The 18,580-nt window shown below is 41.7% G+C and overlaps 1 protein-coding gene and 1 long non-coding RNA gene across 6 annotated transcripts in view; one reads left to right on the top strand and one right to left on the bottom strand.

The window, feature by feature from the left end:
• The window catches only part of LOC130290466 (uncharacterized), a 56,854-nt gene that overhangs the window by 24,982 nt on the left and 13,292 nt on the right, over positions 1 to 18,580 (top strand). The gene's annotated exons all lie outside the window — the stretch shown is intronic.
• The window catches only part of LOC130290462 (uncharacterized), a 29,304-nt gene continuing 11,508 nt past the window's right edge, over positions 785 to 18,580 (bottom strand). For 2 of the 5 annotated variants that reach the window (XM_056538125.1, XM_056538126.1), the window contains exons 2-3: positions 5,860 to 6,103; positions 785 to 3,641 (exon numbers count right to left, since the gene is read on the bottom strand). In XM_056538125.1, coding sequence (XP_056394100.1) covers positions 2,331 to 3,614 — 1,284 coding nt within the window. In that variant the 5' untranslated portion in view covers positions 3,615 to 3,641; positions 5,860 to 6,103 and the 3' untranslated portion in view covers positions 785 to 2,330. Of the gene's footprint in view, positions 3,645 to 5,859; positions 6,104 to 18,580 lie in introns of those variants that run through there. The other 3 variants (XM_056538124.1, XM_056538128.1, XM_056538127.1) reach the window with 2 other exon arrangements.

Below are 18,580 nucleotides of genomic sequence, written 5' to 3'. Positions count from 1 at the left end.
CGTATAAGACCAGTGATGTAAAGGGGGGAGGCTCCTATTACCGCTCATTAGATTAATGATTCATTAGATAAGGCAGCAGGAAGTCGTACTAGTTTGTCAGAACAGGGCTCCCTGCTGCCTTATCTAATGAGTCATCAATCTAATATGCAGTAATACAAGCTCTCCCCTTCACATCACTGGTCTCATCCTGAGCTGACATTAGGGAGGGTGGAGGAGGGACAGGAGCTCTCTCCATTCAGAGTCTGTAACGTGATGTCACAGCTTTCAAAGGAGAAAGCACAGATGACATGGATATCTCTGCACTATGGGTAATAACATTATATAAGTAAGTTACTTTAATATACTTATTGATACCATACATAGTTTGTTTCTTTCGCCGGACAACCCCGTTAAATTAAAGAAATACCGTACATAAAGTTTACATCTCAAGTATAGATCCTGAGTAGCATGTATGATATAGTCTAGAGCTGCAAGTATTAGGGAATAAGTTTTTTGGGGTGGAGGGGGGGGAGCAGTATTTGGCCAAAGGAGAAGCCATTGATTTCAATGGGATCCTGCTGCTCGGAACTGCCGATGAGGAATTGGATTCCTGCGAAAGACTGAGGGTGTTCCAATCTCTGGAGGAATTGACCAAAGAGGTGCTGTTCATGCCAATTCTGTTCTTAACAGCGCAGACCCACTGTAGAAATACCCCGCTGGATCAGTGGATCAGTGATTTGATGGGACGATGAAACAGGTGTGTTTTATGTAAGAAAAACAACAAATCAGGCGCATTATTTCACATTGCATTTTAAAACTAAATAAAATTTTCTTTTGTAACCAAAATACATTACTCTGCATAAATATAATAGAAAGGTACACAAATCCGTATGTACAGAAAAAAATAACTAGATCACAAATGGGCAGTATAGAAGTTCTTTAGTCTTTCACTTTTTTCATATTAACATCTTCATAAATATTAAGCGTGGACAGTTCTTTGCTTCCTACCACGAGTCCAGTTTTCTATAACTCTGTCCCAGATTGTAGCAGGTTTTCATGTATTCAGAATCTGCCTGGGGATGTGGCACAACAAATGCGAGGGATGGGTCAGGGCATTAATGTTGTGACCGCTCTGGTGGCGGCCATATTTGGTGTGTCCACGCGGGTAAAGTGACACTACAGCTGAGTAGAATAAGTAACACCCTTAAGACAGCTTATATGTATTTTTATGTTTTTTTTTGTTATTGTTAATTTTTTATTCTTTGAAAAAGATTCATCTTTAGCTATGTTTTTGCATACAGTAAAACCCCTCTAAAAGATCACCTCTTTGACTTGAGGGGTAGACCCATCGATGAAAAAAAAAAACGGAATATTGGCGCTTGTTTAAAGGAATTGCATGGATAAATATGCTAATTTATTTATATAATAAAGTATCATTTTAAAATCCATGAAACAATGCGTTTCTACCCCGTACAGGGTTCTTCAGGTAAACAGATTCATTTGACCTAAATAAGAATCCTGTTCGGGTTAGAAACTAATTTTTTCATGGATTTTTAGTATATTTTAATATATCTTAATAATTATTTTGCATATTTATTCAAGCAATTTCTTTGGACAGGCACCAATATATATTCTTCTTCTTTTTACTTTTTTGTTATCGGTGGTTTAACCCCACAAATTTCATGTTGTGACCGGTCAATGTCTGGAAAAAAAAATTCACAATAATCCCAAGGCTGCAACAGCAGGAACTTCCCTAAAACTTACCTTTTAATGTATTGGTAATAAAATAAACCCGGTGATATAAACTCTGTTAAAATTTGCATCACTGTAGCCTAGGTATAAAGTGCAATTGTGTAAACATAGTTGTATGGCTTCCAGGTGCTCCCACCATTAGTATAAGATAATGCCCCCAATCACTTGGGTGGGATATGTGCTCTACCACTAAGACCTGCATTCATCCTTGGTGGAGCCACTGGCTTTGCCACCTTATAAAGTGGGGCCTACAGGCTCTTCCACTGTTATATCAATCACTTATATTAGGAACTATCAATGACACATTTAAAATGAACAGATTTGCCCCCTCTACATGTTTCGGTGACTCGTCACCGTCTTCAGGAGCAGACACATGGCAAACGGTCAATGTCTGCAGACTCCAGGTTCGGAGAGCTGTCCTCCTCTAAGTAAGTCTACGTGTCAATACAGGTGTTGTGCCCTCAGCGCAACAGATATAGGTAATAGGGTATTATCTTGATGTGACTCTCTCTCCATTAACTGATTTAGATTAGGAGCGCCCTTCCCATGTTTATTCTATTCACAGACTTGTGCAACGTTGGTTGGTCGTCTCAGAGGTTTCACTGTATTTGGTTTAGCACTCGGTTAACGTTCCTTATCAATGAAACGTTGAATTTCCATATTGTCCTGTCATCGATCAGTTGTGACTTGAGGTCTGGTTGATGAGGCCATTTGCAGTGATGGACAAGGCCAGTCTTGAGGGGGACATAATGAATCCCGCCAAGACTTTTTAAGACAGAGTGAACAGAAGTCTGGATAACTTTTCTTGGGTTTACGATCATCTTCCGAGCATTGAATATGTTGGGTCTGTCAGGTTCTCTATGGATGTGATTTAGTAAGTTAAAACCCGGGACATCTTTCCATGATGATATATCGGGAAAATTCCCATTGGTGACGACAGATTGTGGGAAATTATGGCTTTCAAACAGAAAAACATTCACATCCGGGTTTTCTCGTTGAAGGCTTTCCATCATGCTGTCCCATGTCATGTGCTTAAAGGGTAAAATGATCTCATCTAGGTCATTGAGTAGCACATACTTACTCCTGTACATATTCCTATAAAGGCAGTCATTCAGCGATGATAGTTGCCCATAGTAGCCAATGTCTCCATCATTTATGTTTTCAAAGCGCCACTTACTAGATGCCCGTAAGTACTGTTGAATGGGCCATGGCACAATTTCCACCGTACCTTCCTTGCTGTAGTAGTCCAATATTTGCTCCATCAGCCGGCTGCAGTTTTTGCCATAGATTGTAACCCTTTGCGCTCCAAGTAATTTATACATCTCAATGGTCTGGATAAACTGTAGAGCATTGCTGTAATTTCCAAACATGGTGGAGATGCAGACCGTGAAGTTTGCGGAAAACTGTTCCCGTTCACGATTTTGGATTTCAAACCTGGGAAGTGATGCAAAGTCTTTGTCTGAAGGCTCAGCGATATGAATGTAACTCGCTTGACATTGTGGTTGCAAGGGACACATTATGTCAGCTAAGCCAAAGGGAAAGCCAAAGCGATCTTCATGGATATCTATTACCGCATTGGCTAGGACCAAATCTTTCTGCCCGCAACAAAGAAAATAACAACAGAGTTTTTTTACTTCTATATGATGAACGATACCTAAAACACGGACTAGGTTTCCTTCCCGGTTGTCGTAGTAAGGAGCAATGATGAAGGTCTTGTTACCTTTGAGAGGTGTGATGGTGTCCTTGGCTATGTCACTTTTATTGAGTTCCTTCAGGAAAATGATGATGTTCTGGTCTCTCTTCTCTACATAGATCTTATAGTATAGTGTGATGAAGAAGGCCAGGATGCAGGCCCCCGAGAAGATTTGTTTAGTTAAAGACATAATATTACCGGCTCCTTGACTGGATATCTGCTGAAAGAAAACCTTGCATTATTAATTCTGGTTAAGTGTTTCATATGTATTGGCCAATAAAACTATGTACCAGCTAATTTTTCTATCCATAACGTCAGAGGTTAATGCACTAACATTGATGCCGATTCCTCACTAGTTACAAGTGTGGAATTGAGACAGAACTTCAGGTCCACTCGAGCCATTACCTGATCCACCCCACATCTCCTATATTTAGCTGGGAACAAATTCTTGTGTCAGCTTTGTCTCTTTTGGCATGGGAGCCCGCTGGCTATGTGCCTTAAGTCTGAGCCAGCTGTCGGGGTGAAGGAAACGAGACTGACTGCAAAAAGAATCATTTTTCCTCATTCCACTTACTAGGTAATGGTAACAAAGACCTAACATAGAGATCACTCACCTCTTAGAATTCCTCGCTGTTAGGCTTTATAAATATTTAATATTTTTTTCCCTCTGGGGACCTGTTAAGAGTAAGGGAGCCACTTTTATCTGTCCTGGCACAAAGGTAACATTGTCATAATAGACTGAAATGGACAATGTAGCATCGCTTTATATACAAGTAACAGTCAGATTACTATTACTGGGATTCAAAGAACTCTCATTTCTCAGTGTTTTTCTTATTTGTTTTTCTCTCACATAATTCATTAAAGAGGTACTCCGCCCCTAGACATCTTATCCCCTATCCAAATGATAGAGAATAAAATGTCTGATCTCTGGGGTCCCGACGCTGGGACCCCCGCGATCTCGGCTGCGGCACCCCACACCCTAGAACTTCGCTGCATGCCGGATGACTGGATGATGTCACGCCCCACTTGTGATGTCACGACCACGCCCCCTCAATGCAAGTCTATGGGAGGGGGCGTGACAGACATAATGAATATTTACATTTCTTTATGCCCCTGGTGTGTGAGCGCTCTGCTCTCTTAGCTTGGATGGTTTCACTGCCAGAGCTAGGATTAACTCCCTTTCGGCTCAGTAGGCTTGCTGCGAGGAAAAACACTTACAGAAGCTCCTTTACAGCCCTCTGGGGAGAGAGAGTTAAACTTTGAGGGGTCCTTCCACAACTTTCCAGTGGCTTTTATGAGAAGCCTATGTTTGAAGGATCATGTGACCTGCCTCTCATATGCATACATATAATCATGGACTGTGCCTGGTACAATCTTCAATGCTAGGCAACGTTCATGTACTAGAGTCCACGTAGCAGGTGGTCTAAATGTCTAATGGTTAATCATAGCTAACAGATATTCCTTCCCATCCCCTCTCTATAAAGATACCTGCTCTACTCTTGCACGTATATTCAACAGGACGAGGGGAAAATAAGCCAATTCTCGCCTCTAACCATGGCTTATCTCCCTTCAAAAGAGTGAGACATGTTGAAAGCCAAAAGCTCAATCTTTCTTTTCCCCAACTTTTGCCATTAAGGAACCATACACATTAGATGGTCAGTGGGTCCTGCTGGAATCATCAGGTTCAAATGTCATTTATCTATTGTGTGTGGCCCCCTTAAGGATATCATTCTTCTCCTAAGAAATCTCTGGAAATTAAACAATTAGGCTATTGGCATGGTAGTCAGACGGCATAAAATATTTAGCATCTCTGTAAAATGAAGTAATGGGACGGTAATGGTCTGTGGATAATGAAATCGGAGGAGCATTAGCGAGAGGAAAAACATAATTGGTGGACAAAATAATTTCCAGAGGAGACGGATGTCATTATGTCTGGAGATGCAAGGTTTATAAAGAAACCAGGGACAAATGTATATCTGACTGCAAGAAAGTATAATGCCCGGGGCATCTGTCAGATGGAAAGTTTCCCAATGGCCAAGACACTGCGCAGGAGAGTGACATTCACTCACGGGGACCTCATTGCTTGCAATGTACAGTAGTACCAAAGGTCACAATACTTTTATAGGATATATACTTTGTACACAATAGACTGCCTTTAAGCACAAGGTATGGGTGAGGACAAGAGGGACCATCTCACATGATTAATGATAATCAAATGGTTATAGGGTCTCTTTGTGGGGAAAGTAACTGGGAGCCTATGGGGGCATCTGACATAATCAGTGACTTAACTATTAATCAAATGGTGGGTAATATTGGTAGGAAAGCTAAAGGGTGTCTGACATAATGTATGACTTAAGATAGTTCTGTGGTCCCAATTGCACCATGGGATAGGTAAATGGGAGCCTATGAGGGATGGGTCATCTTCAGTGACCTACCTCTCAGATGGTGGTGTTAACCTTGTGGAGTAGATGAAGAACGGGAGTCTATTTTCCCTTAAGCACCTTCCAGGCTGAGTTTCTCCTTGACTTGAACTGCCGGATTTATTGTTATTTCAGATGAAAGTCAAGTTTTTGTTCCTGATTATGAAAATCTTCAGTAGATGTTTCTTACTTTTGGATATCCTTCTTGCTTATTCATGTTGTTTATCATGAAGATTGGGTTTCTCGTTTATTTTAAAGCCTATTGAAAAAAATATATATAAACAACACTTTGTATTATTCTCTGTGGTGTAGCTGTACAGGATGTGAAGTGTGTCGGTACACTAGTTTTGTATGTGGCTGGATGTGAATAGTTGCCTGTTCTTATTATGATTTTATTTCCTCATGCTGCTAATGCATGTGGATGGTGCAGAGATGACTCAAACTTTATATGCACACACTTGGTATAGTTGCTTCCTAAAAGTAGCCCAAATTAGATGGAGTAAGTATGGAGTAAGAACAAGAGGGAGAGCATAAAAGAATGAGTATGGAGTAAGAACCAGAGAGAGAGTATAGAAGAATTAGTATGGAGTAAGAACCAGAGGGAGAGTAGAAAAGAATGAGTATGGAGTAAGAACAAGAGGGGGAGTATAGAAGAATGAGTATGGGGTGAGAACAAGAGGGAGATTATAGAATGGAGTAAGAACCAGAGTGAGAGTATAAAAGAATGAGTATGGAGTAAGAACAAGAGGGAGAGTATAGAAGAATGAGAATGGAGTAAGTACAAGAGGGAGAGTATAGAATGGAGTAAGAACCAGAGGGAGAATATAGAAGAATGAGTATGGAGTAAGAACCAGAGGATGAGTATAGAAGATCAAGCAGAAGGTAGATCCGTATGAGAGAGTTAGTTGACAAGGTTTGTCCATTGATAGATAAGACCAACCTGGTTCTTATGAGGAACAATAGGGACCCCTGAGCACCAGCCTTGCCCTGACCTGAGGGACACATCTTCTATGGCCTTCAAGATGAAGCCTAGCATCACTTTTCCTAGCATGAGAGTGGCCTTTTGTCAAGAACCTCTTAGCATTCTGAAATCTTGGTGGACCTCCAGCCAGCTTTGGACTATTACCACCAGGAGCTAACCGGTGGGATTTTTGTCACCTCAGGTATCCTAAACATCTCAGGAACTTTCATGTATCTTTCATGTTCTGCATCAACCACACTACCTGTTGGTGTTTAGTTTATGTTGGAACTGAAAAATGTTCCAGAGCTCTGCCTCCATGTATGTGATTGATCCATTATTGTTAAGGTACTATGGATAGGGGATACGTTTATTTTTAATTTTTTTATTAACCGGATAACCTCTTTATCCTGTAGAGTGTTTATTAACTCCATGGTTGCAGGGCATACAGGAACTTGGTGTCCCCCCCCCCCCCCCTTACCAATCACAGGATAAAGGCTCTGTAGTTGTCATATTTAGGGTGTTTATTTGCCATCAAAATTGTTGTGACTATGAGCAGGTCCAGATCCAGTCACCCTCTGCACCTCATGGCATTTGTCGACTTCTTATAGGCGCGTGTAGACACAGAGGGGGAATGTAGGAATTATGCAATATCTGGGAGGGTTTTTTTTTTTCTTTTTAAGGAGGCTTAAGAGTTTAGCCACAAACATTAGTCTGTACGAAATATCATGCTTGGATTCAAAATTGCATGAAGACACTTAGGAGTGTAAAGTGCTGAGTTACATTTTCAAAGTCGGTCACGTCTTTACGAAATAGAAAAAAAAAACCTCAAGTGATAAAGGAAGTGAGAGCGGTCATAGAGGGGGCTTGTTTTCTTGTAGACACAGGTGGGAAAGTGAAGTCATGCAAAGCAGGTTCTCATCACTAAGTGACGTGTTATTGTCTTCATGTTGACATATGAGTAGACTGAGAACTAACCACTTCCAGTATTAATGACAGATAGTGTCGCCTCAACAACTTGGCCTGGTTTTTGCTCTGTTAAAGTGTACCTGTCTTCAACAAAAACATTTTATATAATGTAGATAAGACAATTTTAGGTATATTTGTAATATACATTGGTTAAAAAATGTTTATGGGTGAAAAAGTGCTGTCCCTGCAGCTATTGCCTGTGAGGAGTCCAAATACAGGAAGTGAGGATGAGACAAGCAGGGCTCTGTGCAGGCTCCTGGCATAGCAATCCTCCTCATTTGTGAGCCCGTAGCATGACACAGAGCCTCACTGCACAGAACCCCGCTTGTCCTCTGTGTACAGAGCTCTGCTTGTCCTCGGCGCACAGAGCCCCGCTTGTCCTCGGCGCACAGAGCCCCGCTTGTCCTCGGTGCACAGAGCCCCGCTTGTCCTCGGCGCACAGAGCCCCGCTTGTCCTCGGCGCACAGAGCCCCGCTTGTCCTTGGCGCACAGAGCCCCGCTTGTCCTTGGCGCACAGAGCCCCGCTTGTCCTTGGCGCACAGAGCCCCGCTTGTCCTTGGCGCACAGAGCCCCGCTTGTCCTTGGCGCACAGAGCCCCGCTTGTCCTTGGCGCACAGAGCCCCGCTTGTCCTCGGCGCACAGAGCCCCGCTTGTCCTCTGTGTACAGAGCCCTGCTTTTCCAGCCTCACTTCCTGTATTTGGACTCCTCATAGAGACACACAGGCAATAGCTGCAGGGACAAAAATATATATATATTTTAACCAATGTACATTACAAATATACATATAATGGTATTATCTACATTATAGAAAAAGTTTTTGTTGATGACAGGTACACTTTAAAAGATGGGAAAATAGAAAATCTCCCATATGATAAGGAATTGGGTAAAATGAGGACAATAAACTCTCTTAGCCTTTACAGACATTTTAGGTGTTTTTATGTTTATCTCCACTTGTAATTGATGAAATTTACTATTGTTTTTTTTTTTTTTTTTTACTAAATAAGTTATTACAAATTAATGCCATTAAAAATATGTATTTATAAAAAATAATCTGTACTGTCAGAACACACAATTCATGTAAGTTCTTTTATTCTATTTACACACTAAAAATACTTTTATAATACTGTCTGTGTAGCCATAGTTTGAGACCCATTCCCTTTTGAGATGCCTAACTCACTATTGTCCACGGCATTTAAGGGGTTAAATGAAGTTTTAGGTGTAATATACATCTAAAGATGGTCATAAACATGAATGTTCAGGAAGCCAAATCTGTTTGGCTCCTTTCTTCATGTTTTCTTTATGAAGAAAGGAGGAGTAGGCAGGGCCAGCCCTACAATGGGTCCCGACCCCTCTTCACATCACTTGTCTCATCCTGAGCAAACAGGAGGGAAGGGGGGGAGCAGGTAGGGAGCTCTACATTCAGAGAGTGGGATGTGATGTTTCAGCTATTAGCCAGACAACTCGGCTGATATGGAGAGATCTCTGCCCTATGGCTAATAACATCATATTAGTAAGATTTTCTTTCCCCAAACAACCCCTTTAAATGTAGTTGTTGAATCCATAAAGTTCCTTTCTCTGATCTTTATTCTATGGTGTAATGTTTCCTAAAAATAATAACCTACCGCTCTTTTGACACTTGTGAAAACAATGCTGTCTGCCAGACTGACAAAACATCTGCCAGGTTAAATACCATATAAAGACATAAAATCCCAAAAGCAAATGCGCCAATGGCTCACTCAACAGGTGTTGCAGTCACAATGCTCTGTGATACAGTTTATTGAACATATTTGTGTGCTTTTCTGTCTCTCCTTTCCAAATTGTTTGCGAATTCCATTTCCTTCCATCCGGAACTGCAGAAGATCAAGAGACCATTCAAGGAGTCTTCTGGTCTGAGCTGGCAGTGGTTGTATGAGTTATCCTACGTAGTTTACCTAAAACTCACACACATCCCACTTATTGTATGTAAATGCAAAATGAGTAAACCTCAGTTTCAATAATTTTTTGTAAATATAAACTAATTTTCGAGGAGCATAATTTTTTGTTTCAAATTCAGAAAAAGTTTATTAAACAAATCAGTAATGACAAAAACTCAATAAATCAAGCAATGTACGGTAATAATGGCCTGGTGGGCTGAAATAGAACAGATCAAAACATACAGGTAGCGTTAAAAAAGTAAAACATTGGAACAAGTGTGCGAAAACACCAAGAGAAAGTAAAGTCAAAGAAATGGAGAAAACCGTCCAAACACCTGGGCAGGGGCATAGAAACAGTAAGATGAGGGGGCAAGCAAGTAGAAAGCCAGGCTGCCCAGGCCAGTGGGCTGACAGGGGCAGAAAAAAGAGCCATCCAATACAAGACAAAGATGGTATAACAGACGGCTAAGTGCAAATGAAAAAACATATAGAGAAAACGTTGAGAGGGTGGGAAAAACATATACAGCACAGAAAAAAGGAACTAATAGAGGGAGTAGACAAGAAAACACAGAACAAAGAATCCGGCCAGGGCGGGGACCAACCAGCAGCGGTCCCCCATATGCACCAGGGAAGACAGAGGGGAACCGATGACACAAGGATCAGTTGAGAAGCCGGTATCTGGGGGAAGAGCAAAAGGATGACCATGGGAGCCAAGTTGCGGCCCATCTAGAAACATCCTCAGGGTGGACCACCAGAAGCTCCTCCATGTGTTTAATATGGGCCACTTCAGCGAAGAGAGAGGGGGGGGGGGGCAGGATCTTTCCTGCGCCTGGGGATTACAGTTTTAGCGGCCTGAAGGAGATGTCTCGCGGGGGATTTCTTATATTTCGCCTGCGCCATGAGAACATGTAGAGTAGAGCGGCTTCTGGGCTCAAGGAACATAATTTTACTTTATGGCAGACCTGGCGATGTCAGTTTTAGACAGGAGAGGGCAATACCATATGTGCAACATAGGCTGATGCACATAGCCCCAGCTGGCACGTGGGTCCATATTGCTTTAATATAATAGTTGTTCCATGCTATCTATTGAATTGGAATGATGAAGCTACGGTTTTACCCAGGGGCATAGCTAGAAACCACAGGGCCCTTGCAAAAAATTGCCCTGGGCCCCCCTATGCCAAGGCAGGACTGGGACCAAAAAAAAAAAGGTCCGGGGCATTTTAGAATAAGCAACCAATTTTTTGGTGGGGTTCCTACTGATGGGACCATCAGGAGAATACACAATGATATCAGTGACCTGAGTGACGTCTTCTCTGTTGTCTTTTTCCTTTTCTTCCTCTTCTGGTCCAGATGCCATGTCTTCTTCTGTCTTCTTCCAGCTACATCATCTCTGCAGTGTTTGAGGCCTGGACATCATTGGTTCTTTAACCTGCTGGGGACGGAGGCGTACCTGTACACCCTTTGCCCACTCCCTTTCTATAATGCGAGGCCGGGAACCGTGGCTAATAGCGCGTGGCACTGATCGCTATTAACCCTTTAGATGCGGTGTTCAAAGTTGAACGCCGCATCTAAAGTGAAAGTAAACTAATGCCAGTTTACTCAGGAGGCTGTTCGGGATCACCACGGTGAAATCACAGCATCCTAAACAGCTGTAGGACAGCAGGAGCGTCCCCTACCTTCCTCCTTGCTGTCCGATCGCCGAATGACTGACTGCTCAGTGCCTGAGATCCAGGCATGAGCAGTCAAGCGGCAGAATCATTGATCAATGGTTTCCTGTGAGAAACCATTGATCAATGTAAAAGCTCCCCCATGGGAGCTATAACATTGCAAAAAAAAAAAAAAAGCGGAAAAAAAAGCGAATAAAGATCAATTAACCCCTTCCCTAATAAAAGTTTGAATCACCCCCCTTTTCCCATTCAAAAAAAACCTGTGAAAATAAAAATAACCATATGTGATATCACCGCGTGCGGAAATGCCTGAATTATAAAAATATATCATTAATCAAACCGCATGGTCAATGGCATACCTGCAAAAAGATTCCAAAGTCCAAAATAGCGTATTTTTTTTGTCACTATTTATATAATGAAAAAATGAATAAATAGTGATCAAAAAGTCCGATCAATACAAAAATGTTACCGGTAAAAACTTCACGTCACGGCGCAAAAAAATGAGCCCCCATACCACCCCATACGCGGACAAATAAAAAAGTTATAGGGGTCAGAAGATGACAATTTTAAATGTATACATTTTCCTGCATGTAGTTATGATTTTTTCCAGAAGTCCGACAAAATCAAACCTATATAAGTAGGGGATCATTTTAACCGTATGGACCTACAGAATAAAGAGAAGGTGTCATTTTTCCTGGAAAATGTACTGCATAGAAACAGAAGCCCCCAAAAGTTAAAAAAAAAATAGTTTTTTTCTTCAATTTTGTCGCACAATGATTTTTTTTTTTCCATTTCTCCGTAGATTTTTGGGTAAAATGACTGATGACATTACAAAGTAAAATTAGTGGCACAAAAAATAAGCCATCATATGGATTTTTTAGGTGCAAAATTTTAAAGGTTATGATTTTTTTAAAGGTAAGGAGGAAAAAACGAAAGTGCAAAAACGGAAAAACCCTCCGTCTCCAAGGGGTTAATTTGTCAGTTGATCCTCATCCTCTGTATGAACAAACCAGTCAATTGTGCTTCCAACTAAATATAATACTGCCACACACTGTACCCACTGAATATAATACTGCCACACACTGTACCCTCTAAATATAATACTGCCACACACTGTACCCACTGAATATAATACTGCCACACACTGTACCCTCTAAATATAATACTGCCACACACTGTACCCACTAAATATAATACTGCCACACACGGTACCCTCTAAATATAATACTGACACACACTGTACCCACTAAATATAATACTGGCACATACTGTACCCTCTAAATATAACACTGCCACACACTGTACCCACTAAATATAATACTGACACACACTGTACCCACTAAATATAATACTGCCACACACTGTACCCTCTAAATATAATACTGACACACACTGTACCCACTAAATATAATACTGGCACATACTGTACCCTCTAAATATAACACTGCCACACACTGTACCCACTAAATATAATACTGACACACACTGTACCCACTAAATAAAATACTGACACACACTGTACCCTCTAAATATAATACTGCCACACACGGTACAATCTAAATATAATAGTGCCACACACTGCACCATCTAAATATAATACTGCCACACAATGTACCCACTGAATATAATACTGACACACACTATACCCTCTAAATATAATACCGCCACACACTGTACCCTCTAAATATAGCCCTGCCATACACTGTACCCTCTGAATATAATACTGACACACACTGTAACCTCTAAATATAATACCGTCACACACTGTACCCTCTAAATATAGCCCTGCCACACACTGGTCCATATTTATCAATCAGCCTGAAACCCTAATTATCTGTCTGTTTCCATAACAACCAATCACAGCTCAACTTTCACTTTACCAGAGCTGGTTAAGATATGAATCCTTTGCTGTGAGTGGTTGTTATGGGAAAAAACAGACAATTCGGGTTTCAGGCTGATTGATAAATCTCCCCCACTGTGTCCGTAAGAATAATATTGTAAAACACTGTATCTTCTTCAGCTGAATCCCACCCATGCACTGTCCTCCTCCAAACCCGTGTTCTCCTCCTCCAGGATCCTCTGTCCCCCCAGACCTCTAAGTCTTCCTCAACAGTTCCTCTGTTCCAAGCCCCCCACCCCCCAACGCCAAAGTCCTCTCCAGGCTCCGCTGCTCCCCTCTCCAGACCCCTAAGTCCTCTCCAGGCTCCTCCATCCCCCAAAGTCCTGCTCCAGAAGGCTGTCAGAACATGACAGGAGTTATAGTTGTGCAGCCAATATTCCCCAACCCATTAGTTGTGATTCTTAGGTTTCTGCTGCCCTAAGCCTACCCATACCCAATCACCGCCTGGTCCCCACCCCATCGCATTGATGTACAGTATATGTATGTATGTATGATAGATGTGACTATGACTGGCGTATGTATGACAGATGTGACTATGACTGGTGTATGTATGATAGATGTGACTATGACTGGCGTATGTATGATAGATGTGACTATGACTGGCGTATGTATGATAGATGTGACTATGACTGGCGTATGTATGATAGATGTGACTATGACTGGCGTATGTATGATAGATGTGACTATGACTGGCGTATGTATGACAGATGTGTGGTGAGGGTGTGATGAAGGGCAGATGTTATAACCCTAGGAGCAGATGGCATTAACCCCTTGTATTCGTGACGCCAGGGCATGGTTAACCTCTGCACCACCCGAGGTATGGCCCCAGCGGGGCAAATAATGACTCCAGTGCCAAGTACGAACAAGGGCAGTTTTACTGAGGCAGACAGATGGAATAGTCTTTAGAGCTCAGTTAGGATCAAGGAGATGACCAGTGACTTGTAGTGGACTTGGACTGGGTTATGCAGACCCATGCTGACTTTAGCAGAATTGACCTACTTGACTATGACTGACTAGACTTCACCCCTGTGGTTGCTTACCAGGATTTGACATTGACTTGTGGGGCACTTGGTTGGTGCGTGGTTAGGCTGCGTGGTTAGGCCTTAGGTCTCTTCAGGACACCAGACACTCTCAGGTCTTGACTGTTCTGTACTCAGCATAGACTGGAACTCAAGAGAGCTAGCAAACTCCTGCCTTAGTTTATATAAGAGGACTTTTGGGGGAGTCCTATGGGTCACCTTCAAGTCACCTGGTCACTTGCTTGTTTACACATCTTAACAACAGGACTTAAAGGCATATACATCTAGATAAAATACATTAACCATTTGAAGGAACAATCGCATAACCAGAGACCTGTGGAGTGTGGAGCCAGGGGACTAGGACTGAGTCCACCTGAAAAGGACCATAGATTGTACAGAAGGGTCACTTCTGTACTGGGCCACCACAGATGTGTGTTGGATAGATCACACATTTATCATACATATACACATATATCATCCATATACACATCCATATACACATATATCATACATACACATCTGACGATGGGGTGCAGGGGGGGTAAGTGGGGTTTGGGTGTTGTGGGGGCTGGGGAGAGCGAGGATTGTGTGCGAGGGTGACAGTGGGAGTGGGAGGAGCAGGGGGGGGGAGTGTGTATGATGAAAGTGTGTATGTATGATAGATTTGTCTGTGTCTTTATGCTGGATGGCCCAGATTTATCAAATGTTGTGAGGGAAAAACCTGGAGTGATTTTTCCACAGCAGCCAATCACAGCTCAGCTTTCACTTTACCAGAGCTCGTTAGCTGAGCTGTGATTGGTTGCTGGGGAAAAATCTCTCCAGTTTTTCCCTCACAAAGTTTGATAAATCTGGGCCGATGTGTGTATATCAGTGTTTCCCAACCAGGGTGCCTCCAGCTGTTGCAAAACTACAACTACCAGCATGCCAAAGGCTGTCCGGGCATGCTGTGAGTTGCAGTCTTGCAACAGCTGGAGGCACCCTGGTTGGGAAACGCAGATATACACACATCCAGCACACAGAAAAATCTATCATACATACACACTTTCATCATACACTCATACATCTCCATCATACACATATCCTATGTTTGTTGTTGACATATAAGTAACATGTGGCCAAGTTTCATGTTAATATCTTTAGCGTTTGGACGTGATGCTGGAACATACATACATATATACATACACACATACATATATACATACACACACACACACATATATATATACACACACACCTGGGTTTTATATATATATATTGCAGCCTCAATACATTGCTGCAGACTCCCCACTGGTACCTGGCTGAATTTCTGACTACAGCCAAACACCAACGGGACTACTCACTGCAGCCACCTCCTACTGGGATGACCCAATGGGGCGGCGGACACTGCTCATTAACAGAATCATTGTAAGTTATGATGGGCCATGAGAAGTCAGTGTAAGTTAAACAGATTGCATGTTGAGGACATCATATGTAGGAGGAGATCACTGGATGTGGATGGTTTTCCTACGAGGACCTTGTAATCCTTTTCAGTAATTTTCAGTAATCCTCTATAGAAACATACACAGTGAGGACAATTGAATAACGCACATTGGCCCTGATTTACTATTGTTTTGTAGTGTTGTGTGCACCAGGTTCTGTTGCATTGCGCCGGAATGTTTGCCAGAATTTGCGCCAGAATTGAAAAAACCTGACTAGCTCTCCATTTTACTGAGAAAACCTGAAAAAGGGGCGTGGCTGCCTAGGAAAGTAGGCGTGGCAGCCAAAAATGGGGGCATGCCCCCAACATTTTCACAAAAACCCAACTTATTTACTAAGGTTTTCACAGAAAATGTAGTGTATTTGAGTAGAGGAAAACCTGACAGATCAAAGCAGGTATAAAAAAAAAAAAAAGCAAAATGGAGCAAAAGTGTAAAATGTAGGGAAACATTAGTAAATACTGTGGAAAAAATTGTAGGGAAGTAAAACCCACAAAGAAAACTGCACAACACTCTTACTAAATCAAGGCCATTGGGTTGTCAAGAGTTAGTAAAAGTGTTTGTTTTTTCTTAAAGAAACAGTGCCACTCTTGTGCATGGGCTGTGTCAGGTATTGCAGCCTTTCACTTGAACCCCTTTCAGAAGCTTCAGAAAGTAATTTTATGTCCTCCCAGCTCTAACAGACTCCGAAGTCTCCTCACCAGATACAGACAGGTTATCCCTAAATCAAATACACTTGATATTGTGACACTATAAATACAGTAATAGAAGTCACAAGGAAGCAGTGTGACAAGGAGGAGAGGCAGGACGGGCCGGCCGCCAGGGGTGCAGGGGCGTGGGATCATATTACTTTTCACCAATTCTAAAATTGGTAACCGGCTGCTACAGTCATTCTGTAGTTATTGTGTTGTTGGCGGGTGCTCGATTATCACAGATAATTACACTTTAACCAAGAATTTGAAGGGGCTGCATTTTTGTGGCTGACAGTAAACTTACCAAGATGTATAATGATCATGGTTGTTTAACCCCCTAGATGCTGTGGTCAATAGCAATTGCGGCATCTAGGTGATTAGATGGGGGGGGGGGGGGTCTTTGTCACCTGAAAACCTCCCACCACCACCACCTTCCTTAATGTGATCAGTTAAACCCCTCGAAAATTCAAAAACATAAAAATAAAGTAAAAGAAAAGTTTAGCAAAAGTTTAAAAATGTTATATATAAAATGTTAATAAATAAATACATAAATACACTCTTATTTACAATATTATTAAACTAAAGAAGAAATAAACAGAATTGGTAAATGTCTGAACTTCTGTAAAATGACATTATTTATCCATCACAGTCACATCTACCCCAAAATAGTATCAATAAAAACTATAGCATAACCTGCAAAAAAAAAAAAAAAAATCACTACCCTACACCACCAGGGATTCTGACATTAACCCTTCCACATCTCTAGATCACTGGGGATTTGGACATTAACCCTATCACTACTCTAGACCACCAGATATTTGGACATTTACCCTTCCACTGCCCTAGACCACCAGATATTTGGACATTTACCCTTCAACTGCTCTAGACCACCAGGATTTTAGACATTAACCCTTCCACTGCCCTAGTTCAGAGAGGCAATCAGCTCACCTGTCCACTGTGCATGGCAAAACAAAACTCCAACGTCAAGATAAATAGGAAAGGATCCCAGCACTTTTACTGAAGTGAATAAAACACCATACAGCCACAGGTGTCAAGCAAAGAAGCACGATATGGAAAAGAATGAACACTCTACACGTTTCTGGCTATTTTCCCTTAGTTATGCTCTATAGAACACTGAAAAGTGGGTGGTTTTAAGATATAAAATACCACCCAGGACACCTGTTGCATTATTAAAAAGTCATATGAAAATGTAAAACAACATGTCACACAAAGAGCTAAAAAAATGCACATGTCCATATAGTAAATGATATGTAAATAGTACATGCATGCTACAGACAGATATTTGCAACTAAAATGAATAATGTGCATTCGGATTAAGTCTGTAATTTAAAGGGAAACTGACAAGAGAGTCATATAGGCCTAAAGTGTGGGGTGACTGCCAAACAAGGTATCAATCAGTAGAATCCAAGTTATGAGGAAAAGTAAACAAAAAAGCTCATTTAGAGAAACTAGCAATGGGGGCGTTCACATTGCTCTATTAGGGATGATCGTGCTATTCCTTGCCCGTCCCATCAGCCCCTTCTTTACTATTTACTCCTTCTTCTGGCGACGTTGCTCCCCAAAGCCAAACGATTCAGCTGCACAATCGCATATACAGCAGCAATAGAGATGATGATGCGCCACCAGAAGAAGGAACAAAAAATAATGAAGGGACAGGTGGGACAGCACACCAATTGTTACTAAAAGAGCAATGCAAACGCCCCCATTGACAGTTTCTCTAAATTAGCATATTCTAATGATCTAGTGATTAATACCTTGTTTGGGGGTCACCCACACTATAGGCCTATATATTCAGCTTACTGTGGGTGATCCTCTTGTCAGTTTTCATTCAACCAATGTGGCTAAATGGTGTCTAGTATAAGAATCCAATAGGACTCAAGTAAAGCTCTATGCCAATCCCCACCCCTAGGAGGTTTATTGACCCTTTCAAGCCCACAGGTCTCCCCACTATTCTATGAATAAGTAGATGTGTGAACTGTTACTAAGGTGCAATCCCCAAAAGGCATGAGATCCAAACAAGGAAGTCCCAGATTGATGGTAAGTATAGGTAAAAGGAAAACCGCAGTTGTTATTGTTTAAGTGCTGGATGTAGCCCAGTATGACCATCACATCGGACGCCCA

The sequence above is a fragment of the Hyla sarda genome, chromosome 9 (genome assembly GCF_029499605.1).
Source record: "Hyla sarda isolate aHylSar1 chromosome 9, aHylSar1.hap1, whole genome shotgun sequence".
In the NCBI taxonomy this organism is placed as follows: Eukaryota; Metazoa; Chordata; class Amphibia; order Anura; family Hylidae; genus Hyla; species Hyla sarda.
Note: the sequence above shows the minus strand (reverse complement) of the source record. Positions and strands in the feature narration are given on the sequence as shown.